This window comes from Podarcis raffonei, chromosome 1 (genome assembly GCF_027172205.1).
Source record: "Podarcis raffonei isolate rPodRaf1 chromosome 1, rPodRaf1.pri, whole genome shotgun sequence".
Classification (NCBI taxonomy): domain Eukaryota; kingdom Metazoa; phylum Chordata; class Lepidosauria; order Squamata; family Lacertidae; genus Podarcis; species Podarcis raffonei.
In genome coordinates, this window is record NC_070602.1 from 125,761,641 (window position 1) to 125,784,411 (window position 22,771).

At 41.5% G+C, this 22,771-nt stretch overlaps 1 protein-coding gene across 3 annotated transcripts in view; it reads left to right on the top strand.

The window, feature by feature from the left end:
* SATB2 (SATB homeobox 2) overlaps window positions 1-22,771 on the top strand; it is a 128,537-nt gene that overhangs the window by 101,942 nt on the left and 3,824 nt on the right. For all 3 annotated transcript variants that reach the window (XM_053361218.1, XM_053361235.1, XM_053361226.1), the window contains one exon: window positions 2,015-2,212. In XM_053361218.1, the coding sequence (XP_053217193.1) occupies window positions 2,015-2,212 (198 nt within the window). The remainder of the gene's footprint in view (window positions 1-2,014; window positions 2,213-22,771) is intronic.

Here is a 22,771-nt window from a genome sequence, read left to right on the forward strand (position 1 = left end):
GCAGTGTGTATGGAAGTCCTGGGCAGAAAACAATATCCTCCAACCTCACTGAGGTGGTCGAAAGGAAAACAGAGCAATACATTTGGCACCAACTTGGCTGAAGGAGTTGCTGGAAGGAGGCATACAGGGTGCCATCCAACCATCTTAGGGACTCTTCTCCTTAGCCTTTTCTTCTCTTGAAGATATCCCACAAGGCAGCGGAGGTTTAGGATCAAAGTTTTCCTTCTCTTAGATGGGCAACCTTCCCAGATATGAACCCCACCTGCCCCTCACTTCCCTCTACAGCAGGCATAGGCAAACTTGGACCTCCAGATGTTTTGGGACTACAACTCCCATCACCCCTAGCTAACAGGACCAGTGGTCAGGGATGATGGGAATTGTAGTCTCAAAACATCTGGAGGGCTGAATTTGCCTATGCCTGCTCTACAGCATATGCAGGAACTGCCTTCTTGACTGTTAACCCTTAGTTGGTCTCGTCCTCTCAATCCACTAGAGCCTGTCTTCACATGCAGAGGAAGTCTCTAACTCACTGAGGGTTTATGACCCATCAGGTACTCCTGCATGGTTTAGCCTGCCAGTCGAAGCCATTCCCAGGGTGTGGCCGCTGTCTCATGCTGACAGTTTCTAGGAGCCACAGGTGAAAGCTGAGTGCTGAGTAGGGACCAAAGGTGGACAAACTACCCCAAAAGGAGCCAGATTTGTCCTCCACCAGAGGTACTACCCCTTCCCTACACCTCATATAAAGGCATGGGCAGTAATCAAACTGTTGGTATTATAGGGAAGTTCTGTTCATGATTTCCCAATAAAATACATGTAAATCTATCAAAAATTACAGTAGGTGAATCTGAGGTAGAGGTGAGAGAAGATTGCCTGGTTCAGTGTCTTCTAAGCTTTTTCTTCACTTAGCTATGTAGGGGTTCCCAAGGAACTCTACAAAATATCCTGGCGATCATAGTTCCAGGAAACTTCCTAGATTCTTTAAGTAATTTGAATGTAGGGTCCACTGCTTTCCAAGTCTTCTACTTCTTTTCTAGTTATTGACTGTAACGCAGGCATACTTTCCCTGTGCCTCTCCTTTGTGCTTTTCCAAGCCGTTTGCAGGGGAGAAATTAGTTTGGTTCACTTTTGAATGCAAATTCATCAAATTTGCCCTTCCTGAATCAATATGCAAGCAGAACGCACCTCTCCTTGGAAATTTGTACATTAATGAAATTTGCAATGCAGTTATCCGACAATAGATTCAGAGACGTTTATTAGGATAAATGCATATCATTTAAAAATAAAGAATACGAAATCACAAACTGATACAGAAATGGAGTGAACTTTAGATTGGAAAATGATAAAATGAGAAACCAAAATTGACAGATTTGTTCATCCTTAGCTGTCTGTCTGGTAATGATCAGTACTGCATAGAGTGCAGGTTTTCCCTCTGATTGTTTTAGGACTTTCTCTCAATGAGTCTCCCTTCTTGGATTCTGCCTGGGTGCCAAGTTCCCGCATATCAGTCCATGAAACCACAGATGCATGCAGACACACTCATAACTGGTGTAGTAAATATACATCATGTTTTTTTCTCCCTCATCTAGCACAAGGAAGATTTGTGTGAATGAGATTTCACACTGGGTGATTCAGTATCAGACATGCATGGAAGTGCCACAAGCTGCCTCTATTGTCCAGTAGATCAAGAATAAGGGCTCCCATCTGGGTCAAAACTGAAGCGTCCTGAACTATTAGAAAAAGGTCAAAATTTGCCATTAGCGAAGTGCACAATATGTATGTACTAGGTAACTTGGAAGATGTTCTGCAGCAGGATTATAATTACCAAACTGGTGAGTCAGTTTGTAATGATTCTGAGCACTATAATGTGAGCTATGCTAAATAGGTAGCAAGTATTGGAAGTGGCACGTGTGATAAATCATAGCAGCACAATAAAACAAGCAGTCCCTTCAACCATTATGTCGTTCACCAGTTTACTAGTACTTAAAACGTCCGTTATTTTGACTTTCCACTGCAGGGTTGGCTGTGTGAGCTGCTCCGTTGGAAGGAAAATCCAAGTCCAGAGAACCGTACACTTTGGGAAAACCTGTGCACCATCCGGCGCTTCCTGAATCTTCCGCAGCATGAGAGGGATGTGATCTATGAAGAGGAATCCAGGCATCATCACAGTGAACGTATGCAGCATGTAGTCCAGCTTACCCCTGAGCCTGTGCAGGTCAGTGTTCTAACTGTCCATTTTAAAATGATTCTTTGCCCCACCTCAACTAGTAAAAGAATGAAAAAAACAGATGGTTCCAGCATCTTCCAGATCTAGAAGCACAAACCTTCCAGTGTCTTTTTCAGTGAAAAGATTCCTGGATTGCCTTAGGGATCAAGATAGTGATGTTAGAAGCAGGTGTGTTTGTGTATTCATGAGCCTGTGTTCTATTTCAAAGAGAGCTAGATGAGACTACAATATTTTAGAGTTATGTCTTTGCATTGGTACCTGGGTCGCTGTCCAGTGTCTTTTTTATGTATTCTTCTGGCACAATTCATTAGACTAATGATTAGAAAGTGGCACTGCTCCCTTTTATATTTTCAAATTCAGTTTCCCAATTTTTTAAATCAACATGCAGTAGGAGCAGGGTACGTGATGGGATGTGAAGACGTTTGTCTTCCTCTTCTTCCTCCTCCTCTTTCTCTTTAAAGACATTTTTTTTTAAATGAAATTCTATGTTTTTGAGACGTGTATAGGAAGGGTTGGTAAGGTGTCTGTTCCTTTAACCCAGATTTAATCACAGATGGCTACTAAATAGAAATTTGATTTCAAATAAAAATTACCGGTCTTGAAAGTAGGCTCCAGTAACCGATGTAGGTGGTCTTTTGGCGCTGGTGTTTTTTTAATGCTTGACCTTGATAATTTAGCCTACTTTTGAAACTCTTCAAGCACATTACTTTTCTGCATAGTGTGTGTAGTTTCTAGTGACACGTTACACTGCATTGCAATGTGATGCATTTGTATTTGTCAGCAAGTTACAAAGCCTTGAATTAATTATTTATTACAATCAAAATATGAAAAATGAAGAAAAATAACTGGAACCAGCTGGCAGCTATAAATAGCAAAACTCTGGAGACTCTCCAACACAGTTGAAACATTCGATCTGTGTTTTGGGGATGCTGCACTTAAGGTATTGTTGTGCCTATCTGATAAGCCTCCTGTGTTCTGTTAACCTGATGCTAAATCGTGATATTGGTTTGGCAGTGACAATCTCTATTACACAATTAACCAGAAATAATCAGTGACAACCAGTATCAAATGCACAAAATTGATGCCATCATACTCATGCTGATTGGGGTTTGTACGTGACAGTAAATGCATTTACTCCAACTATTTTCTTTGTTCAAGCTAATATTAATTCTTCCCAAATGTTGCTGTGCTTAGATTGTTCTGTCACTGGGATGCATGGGTTTTCAGTAACTGCTGTACTGTTAAAGGAGTCCATTAAGCAACATGTCTTATTAATATGCAGAGATGTTTTGTCTTTCCCCTTCTTTTCTTCATATTCTTGCAGTAATCAAAATTTTAGAAACTATGTGTAGCTGTTTTATTTTAATTGATATCACAATGCAAGTTGAATAATGAATGCCAAAGATGAGTTTGAAATCCATTTTGATCCCTTACCTGGTAAGGAGGCAGACTGCTACAATAAATGATCAAGTTAGTATAACAGCAACAGTTGCAATCAATGTATGTTTTGTGTCTTTCATTCTGTAATAACGTTTGCGTTTCATGGTTTCAAGCATCTTAAAGGTAAAGGAAAAGGTACCCCTGACCGTTAGGTCCAGACGCGGACGACTCTGGGGTTGCGCGCTCATCTCGCTCTATAGGCTGAGGGAGCTGGTGTTTGTCCGCTTCTGGGTCATGTGGCCAGCATGACTAAACCGCTTCTGGTGAACCAGAGCAGCGCACGGAAGCGCCGTTTGCCGTCCCACCAGAGCAGTACCTATTTATCTACTTGCACTTTGATGTGCTTTCAAACTGCTAGGTGGGCAGGAGCTGGGACTGAACAACGGGAGCTCACCCTGTCGCAGGGATTCGAACCGCCAACCTTCTGATCGGCAAGTCCTGGGCTCAGTGGTTTAGACCACAGCGCCACCCGCATCCCTCCTTCAGGCTTCTTAATTGAGATCATCTATCTAAAGGGATGAATAATATCACTGAGAAGGAGCAACACACGCTTTCCTCTATCATTATTAACAGCTCTAATCCCCACTCAATTGAATACTAAGACAATGGAGATAGGGCATTAACTTTACCAGGTCCAGCACTGAGACTGGTGAAGTTGCTTTAACCTGTTGCTGACTCTTAGTGCTGTCTTAGTGCCAGTCTTAGTGCTGAGGCTGCAGAAGCAAAAATTTGCCACTAAAACTTCTGTGATCCCTAACTCTGTTAATGCTGATATAAGGTAAAAATAATTCTCTAAACGAACTACTTTAAAATGTTATTTAATGTGAAGATATTAAGAACACCTGAACATTTCCTTTACGGTTCACATTTCCTGATATGGTAGCTCTTGGTGGTAGGCATTTTTATACAGTGTGCATATCATATCAAGAGCGCTTCTCAGCCAAAGGAGAGTATTTAGGTATTTATTGTGAAAGGTAACACTTACAGTCACTTCTACAGCTCTGGATATCTATGCACACCAACGTAATGGCTAGGCAGCTATTCCCAGGTCCACACTCTGTGGAGCAGTTACAGCAGCTGGACCACTTCCCCTCTACCAGTTTATATACCTTCCCCTGGTGGTCTGCATGCAAAATAAATAAATAAATAAATAAATAAAATTACATATGCAGCAGTTGTGCCTAAAATCAGGATTATTCCTCTAAGTTTCATAGATTTTCTGTAATTTTTTCATGGCAATATGAGAAAAATGCTTAAATAGTCCTCAGTCCTTATTTTCAGTAAAATTATGATTTTAAAGCAGTGTGTAAGATGTCCAGTCTACAAAGCACATAAGGCAGGTGGGCAAAACGTAGTTATGGTGAAAATATTATTTTACTTGGTAATAGCCAACATTAGTCATAATCAGAACTGACTCACTTAAGAAAATGGACTTAAGTAACTTAAATCCATTTATTCCAATGTGCCTAAGTATGACTTAGTTTATTTGTTTTAAAAACTTTTATCCTGCCATTCATCCAAAGACACGAGCAGGTTGCAACAATAAAACAGACAAAAACAATAACGTTTGCTCTTTAGACCTGAAAAGCTACAGAAGTCTCAGCATGTGTTCATTTGTATTAGAATTGTAAAATACTTTTTAAAAGTACAATGCAGGAAACTATTATATAGTTAAAACTTAGAGGGAAAGCCTAGGCAACAGATTAAGTTCTAATTAAAGGCAGAGTACATTCAGTTTAATGTTGTCTAATATTTTCCAGTATGTATGACTCATTCTTGAGGGTTAGGGAGATATAAATATCCTTTTCCCCAAAGGATCCTCCTGTCGTAAGTTCCAACTTCCCCAGCATGACCCCTACCTTTAAAAAGTTATTCATTTGCCTTCCCAAATTTTTGTTTGATTAGTAATATGCAACCAAAGTACATTGTCAATATTGGTTACAGTATTCATGCCACTTAATTGAATGGTCCATCTTAAAGCTTTTGAGAGAGGACATTTGAGGCCTCAAAAAATAAAGCTATTTTAATGAAAGTGTGTAAAATTAAGTCAAATGCTTGAAGTGAAATAGTTGCCTTCTGAGTTGTCATCTTTTTGAAAACTGATGCCTCACCACTTGGAGAAATGTGTGGCTATGCACTGTGGTTTTAGTTTTAATGAATGTTTGACCACTTTTCTTTTTAATAAGCTCTATTTGGATGTTTCATGACAGTTTATAGAAGCCTAGAACCCTAGTTCCTAAAAGCTTTGCACGCATTTTGATAAAACCAATAAGCTACACACAACAGGCAATGAGGCCTTTTATATTTGAATCTAAAATATCCAGTAGAGTTTCTTATGATAGATAGTTATTACAATTGCAGTGGAAAGCCACTGAAATTTTACTGTTGAAGCCAAACCTACCTATCACGCCATTTCAGCTGTTTTTGTTTAACATTCATGCCTAATGTGGCTAGAACTTGCTTCAGATTTTTATTAAGACTTACGTTTGCAACTTCCATTATTAATCATACTATAACTAACATTGGGAAGAGGTGATACTTCCTTAGTTATGTATTATACTTAATTAATTACTGGAAAAGTATCTCAGATTGTTTTTCCAGTTTTGAACTCGTGCCTCCTCAACAAAACTCACAGAGAATTCTTTAAGATCCCTCTTTAACGTGCTGATCCCAAGCTATTTAAGACTTTAAAGGACAAACCCAGCACCTTAATTTTATGCTTGAGAAATGTACTGGTAACGAGTGCAAACTTTCCAGTGCTGTAATAATATGCTATTTGCAGCTTACTTGGGCAACTGCATTTTCCGCAGTTTCAATTTCCAAACAACATAGAAACTAATTTCTAGAGAAAAAAATGCCAGAGCTGAAGCTGTCCAGGTCAGATCATATACTCTAATAACTGGATATTAATTGAGCAGAATCTTCCATAGGAATAGAAACAAGATCAGTAAGTCAGAAAACTAACACCAAAAATTGTGCATGATTTTTGTTATGCTCCTTAGCACAATGCAAAAATACAGATTGAGTTGCTCTCTTTGGGTTGCATGGATCTGCTCTTACAACAAAAAGGAGTATACATCTGTTGGACACAGTTTCTGGGATGAGGGCAGAAAGTATTGAGCACAGTGGAAGGAACAAAGCAGTAAGTTTTCTGGGCCAGATCAACCATTTGGTTGAAAGACACTGTATGATGATGATGATGATGATGATGATTTTATTATTTATACCCCGCCCATCTGGCTGGATTTCTCCAGCAACTCTGGGCAGCTTACAGCATATCTAAAAACATAAAACATGTTGAATCTATTCTATATAGAATCTGTGTTCCTAGTGAGTAGAATGGGTAGACTGAAGTATAGTAGCTGCTTGGTTATTAATAATCTGATAAGCATGTTGGAAAGGCTTATTTATATTTGTGGAAGTTTATTACTGCCCAGTTCAAAGTGCTAGTTTCAATTTTAAAAACCCTAAAGGGCCTATGGCCAACATATCTCAAGAATCGCTTCCCCCTGTATCCAACTGCACACAAATAAGATCCATAGTAGAGTGTGTCATCAGGTGTTCCCTTCCTATTGACTCCAATGGGGCACAGCTCAGTGGTGAAGCATTGACTTTGCATGCAGAAGATCTCAAGTTCAATCCCTGGCATCTCCAGGTAGAGCTGGGAGAGTTCCCTGCCTGCACCATGGAGAGCAGCTGCCAGTCAGTGTAGACAAGGCCTCTCCTCCTTCTGGAGGGGAGGTGTTGTGAGAGGGAGCTGACTCCCACGTCACGCAGGGGGCATCCTGCCCCCTGCCCAGCCATCACCGCTGGTGCGCCACGCCTCCCAGCCGGTCTCCCAATCGGGAGACACCGCGGGAGCGTGGTCTAGCCGTTCAAATTCGGCCGCGCCAGCTCTCCCCGCCATTGCCCTGCCGATTCCTGCGAGTCACCCACCCACCACTCCCTTTAGTGCGTAGTCTCTCCCTTGACCTTGCTATGGACCCATGGTTGGTCGCCTTGGTTGCCCAGGGGGCCTGGTAGGAGTTTTTTCCAATTGGCAAATTGGCACTGGCCTGTTGGTTTTTTTCGCCTACCTCGTAGCAATCGTCACAACTTTCTTGGTATTTGGAGGTTAGGCATTGGAATGTGTTGTTGGTGTATGGAAGGGCAAGGTGTGGCCATCGCCTACCCCTTCACTTATGGGTATTCCGTTAAAGGAATCGGGTGGTCGTGGATCCTGTTCGATGCCCTCTGTGGCGGGGGGCCATGGCACGACCCCCGGTGACGTCAGGGGAGAGCTTATAGTTGTATTGGCATCAACAGGCTCCCCCTACTGGTGGTTAACCCCTCGTTAGACTCACCCCTCCTCCTGAGTGGGTGGAGTCAAATTGCTCTTGTCCAATGCCTAAGCCAGTACCTTCTCACATTCTGTAATCCATAAAGTTGTTGCCTTTTCTAGCCCATTAACCTTAACCTTATATGCCATGTCCACGTGTCTTTATTATTCCCAAGCGGGGGGCGGGTCCTCGAATCACAATACTGAGCTAGATGGACCAGTGTTCCAACCAGTGTAAGGCAGCTTCATATGTCCCTGTGGAGGGAAATGACTATGCCAACCTCAGCTGAAAGAGTCTTTTTGGGAGTATATTGGGGAAACAAGGGGGCTTGGATCACTGAGAAGGTGCTCCACCCCTTCAGTGGCAGAACACCATCCACAACTGCTGAACTTTCAGTGGACATACCAGAAGAAATCTTCTTGTGACTTTAGGATTGCTCTATAACGCTGCAGTCCTATACACATCGGGCATAAGTCACACTGAATTCAGTGGGGGTGTAGTTCTGAGAAGAAATGCATTGGATTGCATTGCACTATGAAGAGATGTGGAGAAATTTCCACATCGCCTTTCAAATATGTGTATAGACAGCCCACCAGCAGTTAAGTGCTAAGTAATTATTACTATTTATTATTTATTTTCCCTCCTACAAGCGGAAATAATTTTGTTTCATTTTGAAAGTGAAAAATGTTTTCCCTGTCACATTTGAAATTTTAATAGTCCTCAATAAATAAAATCATATCTAATAACATAACTGGTTTCACTTGGCACCGTGATCTAGATGCATTGCAGTTCTGGAAGCATAAATAGTTACAGCCTTCTAAAGCCCAGTTCCTATTTGCTAAATATACTTGGCTTGCTTTAAATTCCTCTGTGTGCAGTCATTAATACAATCCTCTTTGACAGCATTTAATTAAAGTGCTTTTCTCTATTCAATTCATTAAAAGTTTTCTTTATATAATACTTTTTTTAGACACTTGAATGCTAAGGACTTGAAGTCCTCTCTAAATAATTTCTCACTGTTTGTTGTAAATCGTTAATTAAATTTAACTTAGTGTCTGCTTGATGTTGGTAGGGGAAATGAAAAATCAGACAAACTTTTTATTTGTGAAAGTGATAAAGAGTGTGCTCCTGGCGTTGGGCGAATGGGACAGATTAGGAATTCTGCTGGTTTACTTGCTGCCCAGCAGTCTCCCTGCCTGAGCTGACAGCTGGTCTTGGAGGCAGTATTGAGGACTCCTAGCCTGCTGGTTTTGAGGGACTTCAGCATCCATGCCGAGGCGACTTGCTCTAGTGTGGCTCAGGACCTCATGGCTGCTGTGATGACCACAGGGCTGTCCCAGCATGTCATCAGCCCAACACAAGTGGCAGGCCACATTCTGGACCTTGTTTTCTCTACTGGGCAGGAAGAGGGTGGTCTGAAAGTGAGGGATATTGACATCCATTCCTTGTCATGGTCAGATCACTTCCTGCTGAGATTTAGATTTTCAGCGCCTTTTCCCCTCTGCAGAGGCAGAGGACCTATTGGAATGGTCTGCCCTTGGAGTCTATTTGATCCAAAGGGTCTAATGATGGCTTTGGGTGATTTTCTGGGCTGACTGCACTAGCTGTCAGTTAGTTTCTGGACCCAATTCAAAGTGCTGCTTTTGACCTATAAAGCTACAAATGGTTCAGGACTGCAATACCTCAAGGACCGCCTCTCCCCACATGCACTGACCCAAACTCTGCAGTCATCATCTGAGGCCCATCTCTGTGTGCCTCCTCCATGAGATGCCAGGGTGGCACCACAAGAACAGGCCTTTTCTGTGATGGCTTCCCACTTGTGTCTTCTCACAGAAGCTCACCTTAGCTGCATATCTTTAGGCGACAGATGAAAACATTTCTCTGTAACCAGGCCTTGGGCTGATTAACATTCTATGGTCATTTAAATGTGTTTGTGGGAGGGGGTTTATTGGCTTGTTTTTGTTTTATTATGTATTTTATGTTCTCATTTTGTATTTTTATGTTGTGAACCACCCTGTGATCTTTGGATAAAGGGTGGTATACAAATTTAGATGATGATGATGATGTATGCAAGTGTTTGACTTACACAAACCTTTGTCACACGAAAAGAGCTAACAGAGAAAGAGAGGTTTATTAACTTATTTATGGGTTTATTGATAGCCTGAATCCAAAGAGACTTTTCATTGTAGTGGTAGAAATGGAAGCAGGTGTAGCAAGTATGGCAGAGTTATTCAGAATAACTTGAAGTGGCGCAATCTATGTAGCTTCATCCCACTTGTCATTAAAAAAACCCCAGCCTTCCCTAACTGTTCAAAAAGCTGGGTTGAACTAAAGTGGTGGAGCCAGGAGCAGTTTGATGGCAATCAGGATCCAAGCATGTCTCTTCAGTGAAGAATCTGCAGCACAGGACAGTGGCAATTTATGTGGCAGCACTAGTTTACTAACTGACGCACCAGCTCACTAAACACACAGTTATGATATAAGAAGTGTTTGCACAACCTGTTCTTCTCTGCTTTGGGGAAAAAACTATTATGAGTTCAAATTCCCTATGAACATCTTAAACATATGATTGCTCTTCGTGCACCCAATACACCAGAAGGGAAACTGTCAGGTTGACAGAAATTATTATAAGTGAGACCTACTTGTTTGTGAATTAAAAATGTCCATGTGCAATGATTTGTGATCTTGAGGACTGCTGGCAGCATTCATATACCAGCAGTTATGACATTTTACGTGGTATGTTAGGTATATTGCACACAACGTTCAGTATGTTCAGTTTAGGTGTATTCTGAATAAGTTATCAAAGGTGCTGGATATCATTTTTGGAAATCTACAACGTATTTTAAAGGAAAACAATCACAATACCATGCAACATATGTTGAGCAAGGTGAATTATTAATCTGTATACTAAATTAGGACAGATATCTAAAGTAACTTTATGCTTTATGTAAATTATACAAAGATTTTAGGAAATAGTCCTAATCAGGTCATTTGGTCTGTGTATTTCAATTTCTGAAGTGTTTCACATTGTTCATTATTTTTTCCACGTTTTAATAACCCAAAGAACTAATTTACATTAATTGTGAGGATTTTCATCATTTCATCATGGGCCTTAATATGTGAGGATTTGTTGGGCAAATGGGGGGAGGGGGATAGTTCACTATTAATACATTATTGACAGCTTAATGTCTTGGCACCTAGTCAGCCCATAAGGTATAATAAACAGGAAGCTGCCTGATGTGAGAGCAGTCAATAGTATATTCAATCAGAACCTTTCAGTTAATTGCTAGTTGACCTCGGAGATTTCCTTTAGTAAAATACTTTCCTTAGTTTAGACCTAGAAGAATCAGCAGGGAATTTAATACTTTGCTGAGATGTGAGAAAGTAGAGTTTGGTGCTTTGATTCATAGTCATGAAATACATATAGAACAATAATTTCACAAGCTTTGAAAATATTGCACACTTATAGCCTTTTTCAGTGCCTGCTGTTAAGTGTCAGGTATTGAGACTTGCTAAAAAGGTAGATGGGAAAAGCCACAAATGACCTAAGACTGGAGAGGATTTATGCTGGAAAGGGGAGCTGAAATAGGACTACTGGGCAGGCAAGGGGACTAGGCAAAAGTCAACATCATTCAAGGGAGTAAGACAAAGCAGGCAAGCAATGGAATGAAAAGGAAGGAGCTGAGAAACAATGGGTGCTAAAGGCAGGGCTGTGAATTAAATTGCAATGCAAATCCTTTCCTGCAGGGTTGGGAGGGGATTAAAAATACTGAGGATATGGTCCAAGGAATTAAGGGAATACAAAGTTGTTGAGTCTAGGCACTAAGAAGACTTCATATAGAATGAAAGGTCAGGGCTATGTTTTGTTGTAGGCAGAAAATATAAATAGCAAACCATCCTGCAAGTAAATAAATGACCATCCGATGCTCATATACAACAAACACCTTATTTTATGGTAATGCATTGGGAATAATTCTGCCAGTTGTGCCTTCTTCTGGCACTCTGGCTTGGAATTCGTAAGGGGAGTAGTATGGACCAGAAAGAAGCATGGTGGTGGCAGTGCATATATCAATTTTAACGCCCAGATGATTGTTTGAATTTAAGTTTCTAGCTATATGCACAAATGGTGCATGAAACAAATTCCCAAATGTAGCAGCACCACTTCCCTCCACATTTTGTTAGACAACCTAATTTGATCCATGGTAGCATTTCAAGCAGAATTTTAGATGCAAAATAGGGAGACTCTGAAGGTAAAGTTTGTGTGAATATGTGTACATTCTTATTTTCTGTCAAATTGTTGGTATCAATAGAAATGAGGCAGGCAAATAACTACATTGAAAGGATGGTGGTTGATTCATGTGCATTTTGTGTAGTGGCTCATTTGGCCCAGAGAAGGAGAAGGAATGGGGAAATGATTAAGTACAGGAGGCAGAAAGTGGCTGCATGTAGACAAAGAAGTGCTTGATAACATAAATATGTTGTCCAAGAGCCAGTATTTTTGTTTAGTTCAGATCTAACTATTCATAAGTTATGAGTTCAGCATGCACAAGAAACAAAGTCTGTGGCTGCCTAGTGTTTTAAGTACTCTACTTAGCTTCTCTAATTTTGGGGGCTGCATATCTTAATATGATCTAGATAATCTACAAAGGCAGGCAGGCAGGAAGCCACAAGGGCAATTCCTGACCCTGACTAACATTAAACCATCTGCTCACTTGGGACAGGGAGGCTGCATGGGGAAATTTGTAAGAAATAAATCTACAATCAGTCTTCTCCTTCCCTTCCTTCCCTAACCCCCTTCCCCCAAACGTGTGTGTGTGTGTGTGTGTGTGTGTGTGTGAGAGAGAGAGAGAGAGAGAGAGAGAGAGAGAGATTTCAATCACCAGTACTAGTTCCAAAGTGGGTTTCTTTATGAGACTGAGTGATTCAACAACTAGCCCAGCCTCATTTATTGCTCACTCACCTAGTAAACTTCTAACTTGGACGAATACGTTTTTGTGCTACATGAGGAACACCCATTTTTTTCTTAGGGCTTGTCCAGAGAACAGATTTTTTGGGATGGATGTTAGATGCAACACATTCATTATGCTTGACACCTGTAAACCACCCAAGACCTATGCTAATCCCTTTGCTTGTTCAAACCACACTTGAGGATTAACACCATGGTTTAACAGGGATTCCTACAAATATCTGAGCCACTTTGTATCCTTTTTCTGGTTCTGGTTCCTGTTCTAGGTTTATGTGAAATAGTGCAGCAAGTCATGCATGAAGATGGTGCCTTTCTGTCTATATACCGTATTTTTCGCTCTATAAGACGCACTAGACCACCAGACGCACCTAGTTTTTGGAGGAGGAAAACAAGAAAAAAAATATTCTGAATCCCAGAAGCCAGAACAGCAAGAGGGATCGCTGCGCAGCGAAAGCAGCGATCCCTCTTGCTGTTCTGGCTTCTGGGATAGCTGCGCAGCCTGCATTTGCTCCATAAGATGCACACACATTTCCCCATACTTTTTAGGAGGGGGAAAAGTGAGTCTTATAGAGCAAAAAATATGGTAATCTAGAATAGTGTTAATGAAATATTAGTGCTATTTTTCTAAGCATCATTGCTTGTTATAAAGAAGAAGTCATAGTGAAATTACTCAGAACCATAACTCAGAATTTAGCTTATATAAACGCAAGTGAAGAGAACATGTGCTCAAGTCATGGCCTTCCACTTTATTGAGGAACAAATGCATAGTTGTTACTCAGCTGTTGAGGAGATCAGCTCACTCATCTGCTGCAAAGAAATGGCATATTCCTAGCATTTAGACTGCAATGTGTGTGTCCGCTGAGAATATAGGGTGATTTTACCAGCAAGTCTGGCCATGGAGGATTAAAATGTTATATATTCGGAAGTGTATTGAGCAGCTTGGGGGGAGCCCATGACCAGCACACCCTGCACAGTTTTGACATTTATTTATTTTAAAAGAATGTTTTATAGTTTTACAAAAATGATGGGAGGAAAACACAAGGTTCAGAAAAGGGCAACCAAAATGATCATGGGAATGGAGCGATACCCTGTGAAGAAAGGTTGCAGTGCTTGGGACGAGAGAAAAGGCAAGTAAGAGGTGACGCGATAGAAGTTTATAAAATTATACATGGCATGGAGAAATGGATAGAGAAACATTTTTCTCCCTCTCTGGAGGCAGCCATGCTTCTGAATGCCTCTTGCCGGAAGCCACAGGAAAGCAGGGTGCTCTTGGGTTCAGATCCTGTTTGCAATTGGTTGCCTACTGTGAGAACATTGGCTGGATTCAGGAGGCTCTTCTTATGTTCTTAAGCATACTGCTTAATTGTAACAAACAACAAGGCAGATAGATAAAGACAAGACAGAACTTTGATCTTGCAGACATTTTAATGTCGCGTAATGAAATCAATCAAGCAGATAAACTGAAGATAATCTTTGCTCATCATGTGTTTTGTTTATGCATTTGAAAAATGAAGTGATGAAAGTGATACCTTCATTAGAAAATGGCAGAAATTAGTCACGTTTAGTCTGAATATACTGAAATCAAAAATCAGTACTTTCCTGTAGTAGTATCTTAACTGATTCCCTTTTATGTTCTTTCTGGACATATGAAGCCGCCTTATACCAAGTCAAACCATGTATTCATTGGACCGGTGTTGTCTACTCTGTTACCCTTTTCAATACATATTTCAATGTGTTTGTGTGTGTATGATATAAATACATTGGAACAGATCTCAAGAGGTTTGTTGAAAGAGGACAACAGAGATAGCACCTGTCTAACATTGAGTGGACAGGAATCCCAGCAAGTTACATGATTTAGCTGACAGTGGCTCTCCGAAATCTCAAGCTGTCTATCATTATCTGCTACGTGGCCATTGAACTGGAAATGCTGGGGACTTGGAACCATCTCCATGCAAAGGATGTGCTCTGCCACTGAGCTAAGACCTTTCTCCTTCAGCCTCCCATTCTTTGCAATGCTTTTTAATTCATTTATTATGCTCATTTAGCTAGTGCTCTTAGAAAAATCAATTTAGTGCCTAAAAGTCATGCAGATACATTTAATACTGTTCCTTATTAAAATTCTCAGAAAAATAATAATCCTGTTCCTTGCTAAAATCCTCAGAAAAATAGGAACATTTTCAGATAAATGTCATTTAAAAAAAAAGACTCAAAAGAGATATTTCAGCCTTGATGAAATTAAGTTCAATGTATATCACACCTTGGTGGTTCAATTATCTGTGATACCAGTGTTTACTTCATGAAGCAATTATTAAACCCTTTTAAAAAAGGCAATACATGAAAAATGCCAGTAGCATTTTGGTTACAATATTAAAGGAAGCTAGATGAAAGTGAACATATATATATCCATGTCAGACTTCCTACCATTTTGCACGCTCATATTGATTTCTTTTGACATGGTCTTCATTTATTGAGTACTATTTTTTTTTAAACTCCCCTGTCCATAACTGTACATGCTGTGAGCAATTGTAAAAGGAAGCCAAGGTATATTAAACCTGCCTGAAGTCAAAATGTAATCTAACACCTGTAGTCTGTAATTTGTCATCACTTCATAGACAGTTTTTTGGGGGGGTGTATGTGTGATTTTTTTTTTTTAATAACAGTTTGGATTTTCCTCAGCTTGTAACCTTAGGATACTCTGCAGTCCAAGAAAAGTGATGGAACTAGGTAAAGGTAAAGGTACCCCTGCCCGTACGGGCCAGTCTTGCCAGACTCTAGGGTTGTGCGCTCATCTCACTCTATAGGCCGGGAGCCAGCGCTGTCTGGAGACACTTCCGGGTCACGTGGCCAGTGTGACAAAGCTGCATCTGGCAAGCCAGCGCAGCACACGGAACGCCGTTTACCTTCCCGCTGGTAAGCGGTCCCTATTTATCTACTTGCACCCAGAGGTGCTTTCGAACTGCTAGGTTGGCAGGCGCTGGGACCGAACGACGGGAGCGCACCCCGCTGCGGGGATTCAAACCGCCGACCATGCGATCGGCAAGTCCTAGGCGCTGAGGTTTTACCCACAGACTAAATCACAGTATTTAATGGAGTTTTATTGCATCAATGTGCTAAATCACGGCTCCAAACAAACTCAAAGAAAATACTTCTGTTGGAGCTTTGTAATGTAGTGCTGCCCTGTTTAGCTAAAGGACACAAATACCTTTCACAGCAAAATAAAATAAAGTCTTAACCACTGCTTTGAAAGGAAAAACAAGCACAGGTGCAAATTGTAACTTCTGCTACAGTTTCTCATGTAGACATTCCTAGCAGCTAGTAAAGGTTCTTGGCAGAAAATTCTATCTAATTAACACTCTTGCCAACAGGACGCCCAGACTAAGATTGTGTTGAAAGGTGCCGTTTATTTACCCAAGCTTTGTTGTTACTGTTGTCCTCTTCTCTATATAAATTGGAGGCTGTAGAATGGTATGATACAGTTCTCTATGGGTACGTTTATTGCATCTGCAAACATCTGTTTCAAAAATGTAAATACACAGTGCACCCTTCAGCATAAACATACACTTCCAAAGTGCAGCATTTAAAATGAGGTTCTAGAGATTTAATACACTCTACGTCTGAGACACCTGGATGAGACATTGAAAAGTAGTGAATATATGAACAGTTGATGGGTATTTGACATTGGGAGATGTCATTTTGTCCAGTGCTTTTTAAAGAAACTCAGTGGTTTTAAACCAGTGACAGCTTTTAAAGGTAAAGGTACCCCTGCCCGTATGGGCCAGTCTTGACAGACTCTGGGGTTGTGCGCCCATCTCACTTAAGAGGCCAGGGGCCAGCGCTGTCCGGAGACACTTCCGGGTCACGTGGCCAGCGTGACAAAGCTGCATCTGGCGAGCCAGCGCAGCACATGGAAACGCCGTTTACCTTCCCGCCAGTAAGCGGTCCCTATTTATCTACTTGCACCTGGGGGTGCTTTCGAACTGCTAGGTTGGCAGGCACTGGGACCGAGCAACGGGAGCGCACCCCGCCGCGGGGATTCGAACCACCGACCTTTCGATCGGCAAGCCCTAGGCGCTGAGGCTTTTACCCACAGTGCCACCCGCGTCCCATAGTGACAGCTTTAGGCTGAATATTTTCTGCTGTAAGCAAAGTTACTAGTATTGTACATTTCAGTAGTCAAAAAATGGAAGCAAGTTTGGCTTGTCATGAATTTCACATGCATTTGGAATCAGCTTACAAACTCTGTGAAGCTGTCCTAGTTCACTGTAGCCACATCTGTCTCTCCTACCAGATAATTCTCTCCTCCGCACATTATTTTATTTACTGTTGTTTCTGTTATTTTGTTTTCCTCTGTACAGTGGTACCTCAGGTTACATACGCTTCAGATTACATCCGCTTCAGGTTACAGACTCCGCTAACCCAGAAATACTACCTCGGGTTAAGAACTTTGCTTCAGGATGAGAACAGAAATCGTGCTCCGGCAGTGCGGCGGCAGCGGGAGGCCCCATTAGCTAAAGTGGTGCTTCAGGTTAAGAACAGTTTCAGGTTAATAACGGACCTCCAGAATGAATTAAGTACTTAACCCAAAGTACCACTGTAAAGGCCTCCCAGAGCAACTAACAACAAAGTTAAAGCAACTGAACAATCCAAACAAGTACAAACAGTATTGTTAATCATTAACCAAAAGTCTCACAGTTAAAAAGTGAAAAGATTTAAAGATCTGAAACCCACCAGATTTGAAAATTTGAAATTTGAGGAACCACCACTAAAAGGCATCACCATCTAACTCACCTTTGCTCAGCTCAGCTAGTAGAGCAGGAAACTCAAAATCTCACGGTGCTATGTTTGAGCCCCGTGTTAGGCAAATGATCCCTGCATTACAGGCAGTTGCTGCCATCTTTACATTTCTATGATTCTGTGATTCAGAGAAGGGCTTCCGAGGATCTGAGGGTGATCTTAGTACTTAGCAGATTCATGTGGAGAAGGCACACAAATTCTAAGCTGCTTAGGACTTTAAGGGATGAAAGCACTTGGAAATGAACTGGGAGCCAGTGCAATTGTGTTCACACTGGCAAGATAATGTTCCGCTTGACTGGTTCCAGTCAATAATTATGCCATATATTTTAAACCAACTAAAGTTTCCAAGTAGCCAAATACAATGTGTTGCAGCAGACTTAAACAAAATGTTTGCCAGAGCATACATAACCGGGACGCGGGTGGTGCTGTGGGTTAAACCACAGAGCCTAGGACTTGACGCTCAGAAGGTCGGCAGTTTGAATCCCCGCGACGGGGTGAGCTCCCGTTGCTCGGTCCCTGCTCCTGCCCACCTAGCAGTTTGAAAGCACGTCAAAGTGCAAGTAGATAAATAGGTACCACTCCGGCGGGAAGGTAAACGGCGTTTCCGTGCGCTGCTCTGGTTCGCCAGAAGCGGCTTAGTCATGCTGGCCACGTGACCCGGAAGCTGTATGCCAGCTCCCTCGGCCAATAAAGCGAGATGAGCGCCGCAACCCCAGAGTCGGCCACGACTGGACCTAATGGGCAGGGGTCCCTTTACCTTTACATAACATTATCATAAATCCCTTACAGTTTCCACACAATGACTCTTATGCCATAGAAATAAAAAGGATTATAAAACATTTCTGTAAAACAGTGAAAGGAATGGAAGGATTGTTCTTATGTCGCATAAGAAGGGTCATTATCCTCCCTCCCTGAAATGTGCTGGGTTTCTCTTCCCTACCCACTAGGAAAGAGCAAGGCAGAACCACAGTTTCTGCTGCTTCAGGTGAAACGCCACTGTTGGCAAATGAATGGTTCACACTTGTCACCCTTCTTGGCTGCAGCTGTTAAAACCAAGGGTGGCCCATGCATGAGGGAAGGTGAAGCCATTTGCCTCAGGCAACTGAGCTGCTTTCCACCCTCCCGATGTTTTGATTATTGATGTAAACCTCTATAATGAATTTTGTATAGTTCAGTTTTTACCTCTGTCTTCACTACATTGTATTTTATTTTATTGCTATGGCTAGTGGCTGATGCAAAAAGATACTTCTGATTCTCCCTGCCCCTGCCGTGTTGCTGCCAGCCCCATTGGGGCTTCCCATACCACTGACACAGCGCTGTTGCCCTTGGTGCTGCACCCTTACTGCTGCTGCTGTGTTGTGACAGCAGTGCGGGTGCAGGCAAGGGTACAGTTGTGGTGATTGGGCTGGCAGCAGCACGGGAAGAGGCCTAGATCTGGGGTGGGGGGTGGGGAGCAGTAGCAGGCCGGGCCATTTTATATACAGTGGCAGAGTCAAACGTCTCGGGCCATCCCTGAGTCAGACTCATTACAAGAATTCCACGAATTGTTAAATCATGGGGGCCACTTCACATGAGACTCTTTCCCTATATCCTGTTTCATGCCCAACACACACACACACACACACACGCACACGGGGGCTCTTACATGTTAGTAAAAAACAGGACTTTATTGAGGCAGACAAAACGTTCAGGAGTCACGATTCAGGAGTTCAGGACTCCTGCAAGACATTCAGAACTGGATGGAAGCAACAAAGTTCTCCAAATAGTTACCATGCCCTGTCTGCCAGTTTAAAGGGAAGGTGTGATGTACTCACTCACAAGACCTGCTTGCTCTGTGAGAATGATGGAGTTGCAAATGTGTGCTCCTCTGGGATGGGTCTGCTCTATAAATTTCTGGATTTCAGTAATTTAAGCCTATTGGTTTCTATGAGTTTACTCTGAGTTTTGCTAATGTTGGCTTTCACTCTGTGAATAGCTGAATATAGCACCCAGGGCCAAATCCACTGGAGGCGGGGAGCCACCGATTGGTTCTTCTTCATCCAGTGTGACTTAAACCCTTTTAATTGATCTTCATGGAGTTTCCAGTTCCTGCAGCATTTCCCACTATTCCTTATATAATTATTTGCTTTTATTTCTATGAGGACTTTTTTTTGAAAGCTCAGTGGTCTTCAACTTATCTTCCTCCATCCATATCTTTTAATGCAGAAATGTAGCAGAGGCTTTTACCATCAAAGAATGATGAGAAAAGGTTTCACTGTTCCACATATCAGGCAGCTTTTAAAGACACTTGGACAGTATAATTAAAACAAAAACAAAAATACCAGCCTTACACCAAAAACTCTCGCTTGGCTACTGCAAGCAGTGGAAAATCCACAGTGGAAGGCACACTGATGTTCAGAGAAGCTGGTCCACTATTAACTGATATTCTGACTGAGGAGGCTTTGATCAATTTTGTAGCAACTCCAGAGTTCTCTGGAATACAGTTTGAAACCTCTGCCGTAGCTTATTACAAGTAATACAGATCATTCCTTTAATGATATACTACATTATATATTTTCCTAAACTTAATCATTCCATATCATACTTCCTTCCCTGCAGGCGTGTACTATTATTTTTTACACATGGTTCCCAGCTGGATTTCATTGTGGCCTTCAAAACATATTGCAATGTTGTGTGATTTAATAGGAGTCACTTATCTTTTCAAAGTCAACTTTCATCATATTAGATATCTGTATGTTTTCTATCTGAATAGACTAATACCTCAGAAAAGTGAAAATGTAATACCTATGAAAAGTAGTTTCCCCCCTCAAAAAAACAAAACAGTCTTGTGCTTTAGCTTTCTTATACAAATGTAGATCCCTTTTCAACATTAAAGTGAATATGCATTAGAGAAAGCAGAAACATTTGAGACCTGTGGCTAGGGAACAAAACATGTTTCAGTTCTGATTTGCAAGGAGATGGGAACTGATTTGGGGAAGAAATAGGAAGTCAGTTCCAGATGGCCAAAATTGAAGTGAAGACTTGCTTGTGCTAATGGTGAAGTGAAGGGAGGAGTGAAAGCAGAGAACTGAATCATATTTGTGCTATGATCCTGAGCACAGTTACTTGGAAATTAAGACATTTGACTTATTTCTTAGGAACAATGTTTATGACATGAGACTCTTCACAGAACTCTGCCATTTTCAGTTAAGATGTTGCTTCTACAAAGTGCATGAGATGGCTTATTTGTTAACTGACATTAAGCCACAGTACCCTGACTTGGACATCCCAAGGATCTTTGTCTTAATAGAAGCTGGTGAGCATGAGAAGATTGCCTAGTTCTGAGGCTCATGGTTATGGAGACTGGAGTACTTGTCTGACTTGGGTGTAATCTTCCTATATGCAGTTGGATTAGGGCCTGTACCAATTGGCCACCTGTTCTTCAGATAAAGTTAACAAAGAACTGGGTGCATTTTCCTGTTTAAAATGTTTTACACTCTCTAGTCGCAACACTGAATATGGTGCCATATAAAAGCAGAATGAACACCCTCTTCAACAAACCAGTACAGTGGTACCTTGGGTTAAGTATAGACTCCGCTAACCCAGAAATAGTACCTCGGGTTAAGAACTTTGCTTCAGGATGAGAACAGAAATTGTGCTCCGGCGGTGCAGCAGCAGCAGGAGGCCCCATTAACTAAAGTGGTGCTTCAGGTTAAGAACGGACCTCCGGAACAAATTAAGTACTTAACCCAAGGTACCACTGTATGTCGTTTTGAAGCCAATTTCATCGCAAATTAAACATTTTAATGTCTTAGGTGTATTGTTTTACATATCCCAGGTATTTAATACTTGTCAGATTGGCTTGATTCTGGTTTTCTTAGTTCCACTTAACTGAAATTAAACAGATAGCCTTTCTTCTCTTCTGTGATGTACGGTGGTTGCTGTAGTTCTTTCAACCCCTCTGACAAAGGCTGCATCAAGAAGCTTTGTACATGCCTTTTTAAAGTGCCTGTGCTTTCAGGATGGTTTCTCACATGAAATTTCCCCTCCTGAGCGTTAAATGCAACACCAGAGATTTATCTGGCTGCGAGTACACGAGCCAACGGAGCTATCACTCAAGAGAACACACAAGACAGATATCAGTAGAGCTTTGCCTATTGACAACTGCAGAGGAGCTGCAACTCTGTTGATAGGGAGCCATTGTATGAGTGCATTCTTTCCCCTCTAGTACATATAGCTAGCCATGGGGTTACTAAACAGACATGGTAGAGAACCAATGCCAGCTCCTCTTCCTCATGCAAATAGACTCCAGACCTAATTTACACTGGATGCTGCTCTCTGTTGGGTTGGTGGGAGTGGGGTTCATACTGCTCCTTTTCTTGCTGTGTTGCAGTACCCCTAGGGCTAAATGTACAAGCATTTAGATTATACTGAAAAACTAGTCTCAAAGCAAAGCATAAACAAAAGAAATATTGAAAAGAATCATCTTGTGGAGGCCTGGAACAATGCTCCTTTTGATAAGAGAAAGAAGTTGATATTTCTCATTTGGACTAGTTGCTCTCGCATTGTGTTGTTGTTTTTCCTGAGCCAATTTATTTATAGCAAATAATTGCAGCATTCCTTTCTGCAGCATGGCTGGAGTATGTTTGTTTAAGACACGCAGATCACCAGAGCAAACGTTGGCCTTCAAGATGAGCAATTCAGGACCTACCGTGTAGCTGCTTAATGAAGTTAGGGAATTGAATGGCTGGACTTCTCACTTCGATGGCAGCATGCTGCTTTGGACCACACATCCATGTCATCATTGAAAAGTTATGCAGCAAGAGTGCCAGTAACATTTATTTCAACTCATTACATTTTCTAGGCCCCACAAGCTTTTTATTGCTTAGGACGTAAGCCACCTTCCATCATAACAGGAGAAGAAATATATTTCTTGAATCTTCCAAGGCTGATAATTGAGGATAAGACTTTCACTTTACCCATAGTTTCTCGTGGTTCATGCACACACGTGTACTCTGCCTTACAAATGGTTCCATGTTTCTTCTCTTT